This window comes from Aricia agestis, chromosome 9 (genome assembly GCF_905147365.1).
Source record: "Aricia agestis chromosome 9, ilAriAges1.1, whole genome shotgun sequence".
In the NCBI taxonomy this organism is placed as follows: domain Eukaryota; kingdom Metazoa; phylum Arthropoda; class Insecta; order Lepidoptera; family Lycaenidae; genus Aricia; species Aricia agestis.
In genome coordinates this window covers 530,616-542,405 of record NC_056414.1, presented here as the reverse complement: position 1 = coordinate 542,405, position 11,790 = coordinate 530,616, and the positions used below count along the sequence as shown (strand labels likewise).

At 38.5% G+C, this 11,790-nt stretch overlaps 1 protein-coding gene across 1 annotated transcript in view; it reads left to right on the top strand.

Annotated features, from left to right (window-relative positions):
* Positions 1–8,148: 8,148 nt before the first annotated feature.
* The window catches only part of LOC121730654 (zwei Ig domain protein zig-8-like), a 272,454-nt gene continuing 268,812 nt past the window's right edge, over positions 8,149–11,790 (top strand). The window contains exon 1 of the mRNA XM_042119796.1: positions 8,149–8,215. Within this exon, the coding sequence (XP_041975730.1) occupies positions 8,149–8,215 (67 nt within the window). The remainder of the gene's footprint in view (positions 8,216–11,790) is intronic.

Genomic DNA, 11,790 nt, shown 5'->3' with positions numbered 1-11,790 from the left:
TTCCCGCTTCGCAATCGGACCTTACAAAATGTCACAACAACGACAAAACCCGAGTAAGTGGACAATAAGAAGTGAAGTAATAAAGTGAAAGCATAAATAACATAATTACAAGGTGGGCACTCACGCCGCCGCCGCCGGGGACTAAACAAAGAGCTTTCGTGTTAAATACAGGGCGGACGTCGTTACAGATTTAAGCGACGAAAGAACGAATTTCAACTTCCTGAACTTGAGGGTCAGGTCACACAAACACGTGGACTTGACGACAAGCAATACAACATTGACTTGACCTGTCAATTTTGCATTGCATGATAATAATGTAATATTTATAAATTGTTATATTTAGCATAAGGTACGATGGGATTGACATCGTCTTTCTGTACAAAAATCCCTTTAAAAAAATAAAGATTAAAAAAAAAAGGTAATAAATTAAACTAGCTATTGCTATTGCCTGAGACTTCGGTTGTGTCGAATAGTAAATCCATTTAAATGTGGACGTTGTTATTAATACTCGTAAGCAAGCTGATGATGATCTCACACACACACACACACACAAAACTTTAAAAAACCCTCAATTTTTGTTAGCCGGTTAAAAAGACGCTTCGATTATACTTTCTAATAATTTTCACGAACATTATGTTGTGGAGCATGTTCTTTTCAAGAAACTACGGGATCCCTTTAGTTAATGGAGGTGACATGTCAGATGTGAGGTGAAATATGGCAGGTGACATCAGACACGTTATTTGTGAATAGTAGTGAATAATAAATCCAAATAAATCATGTTTTCTATTATTCAATGACATTACAATCCTACCAGTTTGTTTTGGCGCGTGTCGAAATACGAACTGACGTCGCCATATTGTAGGCATAGTTATTATTTTGACACTTATCTCACTTGAAGAGCTGTTTCATAGTCACTCCTATCAGTGTCATCAAAGTATCATTTTGCATGTGGCCCAATTATAACGATTAGCAGATTATTGCATAGGCAGTTGGCAAGGGGCCAGACTGACGTAGTGTTAAGCGTCTATAGATATTATTATTATTATTATTGGATAAGAACGGTGTGCATCAATTATGCTGAAGAGTTTAAGAGATATTTTCTCATCGAAATCCGAGCTCTAGTGTCTACCGATAGAGAATATTAAAATAACGAACTATTAATGCCTCTGTTGTTTTGAATTTCTTTCCAACAACTATCACTTACATCAGGCGATTGGTCTCACTTATTATCCGGTGAAAGTTCAACGACCTTCAAGTAGCTTTTGCTCCAGACTTAACCAAAGTTACAACTACTTTCTCCGTGTAAATGGGGCTTAGACTTCGGAGTTTCGACATGCTCTTGCCATTAGTCTTTTAACTTAATATCCCCTATTTAATCGGATTTTTAGAAACTCTAGATTTTTCCCGCTACTGTAATTCGGCGAAATTCGTATATTCGGGAACCGTACGTTTCTCTAGGATAAATACTATTCTGTCCTTTTCCTTGTCGTTTACGGGACTCAAAGTATATCAATATCGATTCAGCTATTTAAGCGTGTAACAGATAGACACGTTGATACATAGACATATTGACAGATAAATATACTGACAGACTGACAGACAGTCATTTTACAGTAAATATATTAAATAATAATATTTCACTCAACGGAACACATTATGAATTCTGATGACGGCCCATCTCGCGGATGTAAATTGTGTGATTTCTGCTCGACGAAGGGAAATGACAGTTTTATACAAACATAAAGCGATTTCGTTAAAAACAATAATGAGGAAAATCTTTTTGCCGAAAGTGCTTAAGATTAATAACGAAGTTTCCCCGTCTACACACCAGCCACCGGAGCACTCGCTAATCCGCCCAACCACCTCGCACACTCCTGTCTAAACTTTGGTACTGTATATTTTGTAACTTCTTTAATCCTCCCGTGGCATTGACTTTGTATTAAAGTAAAGTATAAAGAAGATGCTAGGATAATAATTGTCACAAAAGCGTTTTTTTGGAGATAACGTGTAATTTTCCATCCGCAATATTTTCTATTTAAGGCTAGTGTAGTTGGCAAAATATAAATTCTTTATGTCGCGATGTCAGCTGTCAAAAATCCTCCGAAATATGGACCGATTCTAATGATATCGGGCAGGTCCGAGAATCGCGGCCAACACCTATTTTTCATACCGAAAATAATGTATATTTTTCATACCCAAACGGCGTTTGTAGGACCAGCTAGTTAGCTATATAGTGGTACGAAAATTGGAAATATTTACTTGGAAACATTGTAAAATGTATTTTTACAGAAAATGTGTTATTATAAAATACCGTGTCGGAGTTATTACGAGCACGCGTCGAGGGACAGTCAAAGACGACATAATATTGCGGAGCTCAACCACCACAAAGGGTGAAGAAAATTACTAAATAACAACCTGATAAAAACTCTTTGATCCAAAGGTTCTCGCAACTTAAAGGCTGCTTATATGGCCATGATAACCACCATGATTAGGAAGCTAACAATACATTATATTTTGATTGCATGGGAATTATGTGCAACAAGTATTTTGCATACGTTTAAGGCGGAGTATAGGGCGTGTAGTGTGCGCCGGGGCCGAGCCGTCACCGTAGGCATTTCATTAGAATCACTTCCTGAAACACGCTCGAAGCTCGATCAAAGACTTAAAAATTTAAATTAAAATATCTCCTCTGTTCACCGCAGCTTTGACGGGAGACGGGCACGTTATAGAATTATATTATGCTTGCTTCTAATATATTAAAAGTTTTATGTTTGGTTTAGCGGCTAATCTTAACAGTTTCGAGAATTTTAAATAAAACTTTTATCTTGAAAGGACTTAAGACAGTATGTTCGCTGGAATTTTGCTGTAAAAGTAGAATTTACTTTTATCTAACGGACTTACTCGAATTTAAAGAATTTCTATTTACAGTCGGTTGTCTTGAATAAAGTCTTTGTTTTTTTGGCTTATTTAAGTAAATTGGTTTGTGTAACTGATCTTTAAATATTGTAATTTAAGGTGGTTTGTGAAGTATCTACAAGGAGGTAATTAATCTTAATTAACTAATCCTAATTATTTAATGTCTACTTCCACCAATTTTGTAGCCTTTGGTCGTTATCAATAATACATATTAGACTTCGATCGATTAGGCGCTGCGTTGGAACGTACACACACACAGATAATAATTTGGTAAAATATTTATCTTTTTTTGGTTTCCGAGATACAATACAACACGAAGAGCCGTGGGCTCGCGTACGGTTTTTATTGTGGCCCGACGCTGACTGATATTCACATCCAGCCATGGAAGTACCATAACTCCAGACGTTGCATAGGTACATAAAGTCCGATCTAAAACAAGTTACTTTCACATCAAGCTAGGCAATTCGGTATCATTTCATACACATTGATTGATATTTTTAGACACCTCAACGTATTCAACACTTGGTGTCATTGTATACTGTTGAGATAAGAGGAGAATCACTAGTAGAGCTAATCAGGGTATCACATAATGTTCCCTGTCATCAGGATGTTGCGTATACAGGTTATATACGTGGGAGAGCCATGCTTCGGCACGAATGGGCCGGCTCGACCACTACCACCACCACCGGCAATACCACGTTCTCACAGAAAACCGGCGTGACACAGCGCTTGCGTTGTGTTTCGCCGAGTGAGTGAGTTTACCGGAGGCCCAATCCCCTACCCTATTACCTTCCCTACCCTTCCCTATTCCCTTCCCTTCCCAACCCTACCCTCCTCTATTACCCTATTCCCTCTTAAAAGGCCGGCAACGCACCTGCAGCTCTTCTGATGCTGCGAGTGTCCATGGGCGACGGAAGTTGCTTTCCATCAGGTGACCCGTTTGCTCGTTTGCCCTCTTATTTCATAAAAAAAGGTTAAGCCCGAATGGCATAAAAATCACTGATCTGGCGTTCTATAATTCTACCGTACCGTACCGTAGAATTATACCGTACCGTATAATTCTACCGTAACTTTATCTCAATGGTATAGGTCTAGTATATTTAAAATTATTGCAGCCAATAATTTTAAATATACTAGAGATCGCCCAATGGTCGAAATTCGACCTTAGTTTCAACGACATTAGGACTACTACCTATATTTTGTAAAGAAATATTGACTTTATCATATTTTTTTCAACTCTTGTCTCATGGGACTCAGCTGATCTCAGACTGGCCGTGTAAGCATTGTCTTAGTAGGTATCTTAGATTCAATAAAAAAAAAACTATAGTCCATTTTCAATTTGTCACCTTGTTGTCAACAGACTTTAACCATAAATAAAAGAGTATAATTCGTATGTATAGGCTTGTCACTCAAAAATCTGTCATTTTTCCTAGTGTGTGTGTTGTAGTGTGTGTAATGTTTTATTTGTTAAAAAATGTATGATAAAAGCATAATTTTAAAATAATATTAGCTCAATGCACTCCTTCACCATATAAACTATAATTGTGCAAAATTTGATTTACCTACGTTTCCCCATTTTTCGTCAAGAGGGATACAAAGTTTTTGGCTCACGTATTAATATATAGATTATTATTTTTGAGTACGGTGAGTATGGTATGTCGACGGCGATGAATTACATATTTAAAATCAAGTTACGTTTGGAACGGATTAATTAAATTACCGGCCGTTCGTTTTTAAACTGTTTTCGTTCAACAATCGACTTGAATAATACGACGTATTGTGATTTTATTTGCCTGCGCGGGGGTATTCAGGAGCGAGCGATGACACACAGACAAACTGTAATTGAATGTACAAATTGAGTTTCAGATCTGCTTGTTTACGGGAGTATTTGTCTCTGTAAAGAGATAATTCACTTGTCAAGTTTGTTTAAGCATTTGTACGAGCACCGCATTTCTACATAACAAGTAACAACAATCACAGACTTTCTGTCTCTTAATAAGCGTTTAAGGATGCCCTGAGTCCTTAGGCAGAATATTATTTTGTCAAATCATTGCGGGTTTAGCAAAAATATCAAATGTATTAAGTAATTATTTCTAGTTTCTCAGGGTTTTTTGATAGGGAGATAAGAGTTAATCTTTTTAATAACGTTTTTGATTGGTTGCGGTTTTGTAATTAACCTAATAATCACACATCTGCATAAAATGGATAAGCTTCTTGTCAAAAAACCGGGCATTAGTTTGATTATAACAAGAAAAGTTTATTTAAAATATTACTTGAAAAGTTATTGAATAGTTTGGGTCAGTGCTTTTTGGTGGTCTATTTGAAGGTAATTTGTATTAGATTAGGACAAATTGATGGGTCTTATAACTTGCAACTTAGTTTCATCTTGCCTACAAATCTCCAAGTGCCGACCGCTGCGTCTCATAGGTGAATTGCCTGCGTAGACGACACTTCAAATTAGATTTGAAAATGTTAAAATGTATTTTCAAGATAAAAATGACTGATACTACCTTTGAAAAGATCTCGCACGAGAATAATAATTATAAATGACATTTTTATACACAATATTCCAAATATTGTTTATTCGAAATATTCCTTTTTTCGATTGTATCTCAGTTAACGTCGAATTCTATCTTCGGATGAAATTGGAGTTCAAAAGGGCGAAAAGTAAGCCCTCGTTACATTATAAAAACATTGCGTGTAAGTGCGTTGCGACTTCAAACGCGTCATTATTTCGCGCCTCCAAATAAAATGTGTCCCGAAAACTCTTCGTTACGACAATGAGGACTCTCAACCTTGATAAATTTATTAAAAACATTTCCAAACATGGGTACGAACTACGAAGGAGCCAGTTCCTTCTTCTACATACTGTACATACATAGTAGCTTGAATAAGAAAGAAAAGTATGCGTGGCAGTAGTGGGAAATGTAGTAGGCCATTTGCCCATTGAAAAGGGGCACAAATCAATTTTTTATTAAATAAGGGGCAAACAAGCAAACGGGTTGCCTGATGGAAAGCAACTACCATCGCCCATGGACACTCGCAACATCAGATTGTTTTGGAGGTGAGCTCTATCGCCCTTCTCTTCGTTCGTCAGAAATAACGAAATGTTCTGAAGATTTTTTTTTACTTTGTAGTTAATTTGGAATCGCAGCAGCTAAAACCTACATAATGCGTACCCGAAATTTGGGGAGAAAATCATGCTGGTAACCCGATCCGGTGTGTTGAGCGAAAACAAGCTGCCGTTCTGCTGAATTTCCATTTGAATGGAATTTGGGTAACAACATCCGCCTGCAAAAATATTAATTAAAGCGTATGGTCGTTATAGCTACCCAATATTCGGTGTTCCGTCACCGTAGTTTATTATTAGTTAGGTTCATTACTGTTCAATTTGTGTTTAATCAGTTATGAATTGACCGCGCTATGTGGTCTCAAATCAAAAATATTGTTGCTGATTGAAATATGTATTGTGTTTATCAGAGTACGGTAAAGTTAAAAATAGAAATGATAAAATGAAAACAAAACATAAATTGTTTTGTCTTACCATAGTAGTTTAGTGGTCAAAAAAGTCACACTCCGTGCACAATTTAATTTTTGGTCATGGCAATGTAGCGCAGCACCATTCAGCAACGTTTCTAGGTTTGTTTATTAAAATATTTAAGCCAAGAAATTGGGTATCGAATATTCCATAAGCTGAGTTTTAATCATGTTTGGATCGGATCAAGCATTCAAGCTGCATTGCACCTGCATCGTATTAATGGAAAGTTGGTGTGTGGTGTGTTCCGCCAATTTCCTCCAAACTTCAAACTAGCTTCAGCACAATTCAAAATAAACCTCATACATTTTTAAGAGTTAGACAGAAAGCTAAGATAACTAAATTAAGCGGCTTTTAAAGTTGGTTTTAGTACTTAATTCATCAAGCTCCATACTGTCACCGGTGACCGAGACACAATAGAAATTCTATTGTGTCTCGTTTTTCCACGATCGACGGGTACTGTTTGCCAACAGTTTAAATTATAAATAACATTCTAATTATAAAATAATAATTTGAATGTTTTTTTGTTTAGGAAATAATTTTCTTTTACAAAAATACATATTACGCTCTTAGGTAGTTATTGTGGTAAATGAGGTCTCAATTACTTACAGCCTCGTGGAATATGTTATTACACGACAGAAATTATCGACTTTTTCAAGGTTTACTGATTACTGTAATATCGATTTAAACTCATTCATAAAACATGAGAAATACCCTATATTACAGACTAGATGACGCCCGCAACTCCGTTGCGCCAAAATTCATTTATCGCGGAGGAACCGTACATTTTTACGATAAAAAGTATTCTATGTCCATTCTCGGGTTTCAAAATATCCCCATACCAAATTTCATCAATATCGGTTCAGCGGTTTGGGCGTGATGAGATAACAGACAGACAGACAGACAGATGGACAGACAGACAGACAGACACACTTTCGCATTTATAATAGTAGTATGGATATGGATAAATTGCCACAGTTTTATTGTATCATGCGTATGTTTCAAATCCAAAATTGTCTCGAATCGAAGTAGCGAAGTTTAGGGTACGATCACCGGGGGCTATGTAACAATAACTCGTTCGATATTATATTATTTGGAGCTCTTTATTGGGGCGATCAATTTTATATCTGGAGAGGGCCAGGGTGTAAGCCGCTCGTTGACGTACAATATATTAAGGATATTGCACGCCATATAACCCCGCGAGATGGTTGCCAGAGTATGAGTACGAGACGTCCGTAAATATGGTACGTCAACGTAGACATGCCATAACAAATTTAACACCGGACGTAACGGTGCGCTGCGGGACGCTGCGGGGCGCCGGGGCCCGGGGGATGCGACCGTTAAAGTTACCGCTCCACTTTACGACGCCCCCACTTCGCATTGCGTCAACAATTAGTTATTGCCAATTAATATATTATCAACTGGGTTATAGGGTTTCGGAGATAAAGATGATACTGTGTTGTTACATTGTATGAAAATATGATTCATTCTTTTTACTTTACGACGTACGATCTGGTTGTGAGAGTTGTTTTGCACAGGCTTCTAAATCTTGACATTAACGATTTCCTTTTTTAGTTCTGCTACAGCATCATCTCTTGTTGCAGACGTGTTCTGTTGCGGGCGATCGTGTTCGGGCGGCGGGTCGCGGGGCGCGGGGTAATGCGCTGCGGGGGGCCGGCGCGCCGCTAGCGCCAGTGATGCTGCGCGCGCGCACCGCCGCGGCGCACCTGCTGCTGCTGCTGCTGCTGCACAGAGCGCTACAAGGTATGTCTCCGCCATAGGAAATTAGATTTTTCTGAAAAAACTATCGTCAAAATTTGGTATTGAAACCGGAAATAAAAATCATGGACTCTTTACAAATGAATACAGGAAATAAAATAAATGTCTGTCTCAGTGTATCATTCTAAAACGTCACGTAAACAATAGCAAAAAAGTCGTAAAAAGAAAATGACAGAAGGAAATATAATTCGCGGGAACCCTTGTAAATCTCGTTACAGCCGAAGTAGCTTTCAATTTGGCGCCACCTTCGTCAATCACCGGCTCTAATTGCAGCAAATCGCAATTCCGGGCTCGCGGAAAACGACGATTCCGATTTAGACAGTTTAGGAGTTAAACATTGCGCAATGACGATGTTACTTTATTTTTATGTATTCTATTTAAGGTTAACAATTTAATATATTATGTAATGTAAACAGCAGGCGAATCTTCTACTAGAACTTCCTCAGTTTCAATCATCGATCAAATCAAAATCAATTTTGTATTTCCTTGCGTATGGTACGTCGGGGGCATTCAATGGTCCGAACAGACAAAAATGGTATAAAGTTCTCGAAGGGCATTCAAATTGAAAAGCTCTCTTCGACGGAAAGGTTCGATGTTATGAATAACTAAACTCGATAAAAATTTTGCACTCGTAAAAGTTGGGCGCGCGAGGATGCTCAGTTTGTTTCGACTTCCGCGGCTTTAGGGGAGTTTTTCGGAGGTTTTCCGAGTTTCCGGGTTTCGCTGGGGTTTCGGGAATTGGGCCTCCCGGATCGTTTTAACCTGTTCCCGAGTTAATTTCAACTTCGTGTTGCACACACGTTTTATCATAATCTTTTTGTACCTCAAACACAATGAGCCGATTTTAGAAGTTGAGTGTTTGTTGTTTCTGGATTTTTATACAGTTTGGGTTCACAGAATATATCAGTGGATTATATAAAACAAAATTTATCTTCTGTATAATTGACAATATTATTATCTAGCCGATAGCAATAATTACCCAAACGCACGCGTTCCAACTCGCAGCTCCCAGCAATCAATAAACACAGCTCAAACGTGATCAGATCTCTGCTAAGTGACAAAGGGGAGTATTGTGAACGGGGTACTCAGTTTAATTGCAGTTGATAATTTCGATAGCGAAGTTAGAATTTATTAGGCTGGATGTATAATTGTATATATGCGTCCGCACCGCGAGATTACAAGCAAATGTATGTGACGATTTATTTAAATAGCGGTTCGGTTATTTACATATTTTGCTTTTCATCTCGCGTAGTCACTAGCCGTCAAACCGCGCGTTATGCGCCGCTGTTCACTCAGCGATGCGATATAGTACATGATATTATCAAACCCCATACTTGTTTATTATAGACGTTGAAATTATTGAATGTATAGTCCCTTTAATAAAGTTTGAAGAATTTGAAATAATGTTGCCTAAAACGCGATTCATCAAAATCAATACAGTTGATTCAGTTTTTCAAAACAATAACTCTGATGTTGACTTTTCGTGCTAGAGCCATCGGTATGTAGTTTTTGACTTCTAAAGCCTGTAACGTTCCAGATAGCAATCTGATTGTTGCAAAAGCGTCTCGAGTCTCGGAGCATTTTCGTGCATAATGCAAGCAATTTGATCGACGACGCGAGAGTGGCTTTTACGACGCGCGCGATCGAGATCTCGGCGATCGCTGAAATACCGCAATATAACCTACATTTAGCGGTGATTTCAGACGCGATTTGAGAATGCCGAATTATTGTTTGCTCCAACGTTTTTCAGATCGGGCACTTTAACTCAAATTGGGCTTATGCAACACAGTTGTCGTCACAAGTTTTTTAAGTTTGATATTATAATATTCTATGTTAGAATTATTATAATTGTTAGAAATCAAATAAACTTTGTGTCGAACGTTGACGTCGAATGCCCATAATATTATTATTTATAAGTATTAGTTTTTTCTTAAATATTTAAAAAAATCACCACAAAACGCCTTATCGTGTTCCCGGTTTACGTTAAATTAGCTATCAACATTTTGGATCCAAACTTCGCGTATTCACGATAGTTTACAAAGGATTTTAAATGTATATTGTGTATTATACAACTCGATAACGAAGACGGTGGTTTGATTGTTCAGCTGCAAATTGGTAAAGTTGCTGTTTATAATTATAAGTTTGTTTGCCGATAATCGACTGCTGGAGGCGTTTCGGTTCGTTATTTTTGTTGGACCGGAGTTCGCAGGAAGCTAGTTTATTTGTGTACTTCGTTGAGGCCGCCCCGGCTCCTACTAAGATTAAAACATTACCGGGAGTGGGGCCCGAGGCCTTTCGTATCGAATAACAAAACGGCGTTCTGATGTAGCGTATTATAGTTTACGGCACGGATTTAACCCGGAGACTATTTTATCCGGTATAATATTCTACGTTACCTATGGGGTACGGGGAATTCCTTTAACAAAATTCAAAGACAAAAGTGAGCTACGTACGAGACATTACGAGCACGTCTTCGCGGCATATCCTAAAGCAGTTTATTACAAAGGATTCGCTCGTCTCGGGTAATACGCGGCATAAACAACGTAAACTCACGTATCTCGGCGGATGCGAGCTGATATCTCGTCTCGTGCTCGTTTACATAGAGACCGCGACAGACGACGGCTACGTGTTAATTCGATATGAAATGCGCGAGGACGTATGCGAGCGTCGGTCGTTCCGGTCCCTGCGCCGGGACGCCAGGGGACGGGGCCGGGGGACGGGGCAGCAGGTGAACATAAATCCGAGGAGGTGTAATATCCTGGGCGGCCGCAGCGCGCCGTTAGCGGCATCCGCCGAGGCGCAGCTACGATGGTATCGCGCGCGCCGGTAAATCCCGCCCGACGTTTTGGAAATTGCGTTGATGGTGATTTCGTTAATTTATTCCCTGATAATGAATTGCCATCGGACAGCTTAATGGCGTTATTGAACGTTATTTCCGCGATGACGGTTGTTTCCGCAGCTGAATTAAATGTTTCGATTACATCGGACGGTTTTTGGACGTAATTATTTATTACCGTCGACCGCATTTGCGATACCTTATAGTAGTGGTGTCGAGGGAACGTAAGAATAAAACATTGGTGTTTTTGTTTACCAAACTGTTGGTACAAAAGGTAGGAAGCGTACCAATATGTGATAGGTCGATGTTCGTAACGTCTATTACCTAAGCTTCTTAGGTGGGATTTCACCAGTCACACTTAAAACTTCGTTTTATAAAACTTAGGTCTCATTGAACGCATTAATGCGGCGGCGTAAATCTCGTTTTATTTCAAATGGATTTCACAAACTTCTTATAATCGCGATTAACAAATCTAAGTTTACGTGACGTCACTCGATGATTTTACATATTTTCATTATTTTGGAGCCCCGTCACGTTTATTTAACAACAAAATAGTAAAAAACAATACTGAAATCTCTGAAACTAACCAAACTCATCTGTCAAAACTGTCATCTTGATATTTCTTTCGTCTATCCGTCTATTTACATGTGTTTCAAAAACTATTAAAATTTCAGTAATCCCGTTTGGCTATTAAACGAAAGCTACGTCTAATCTACGAGAACAC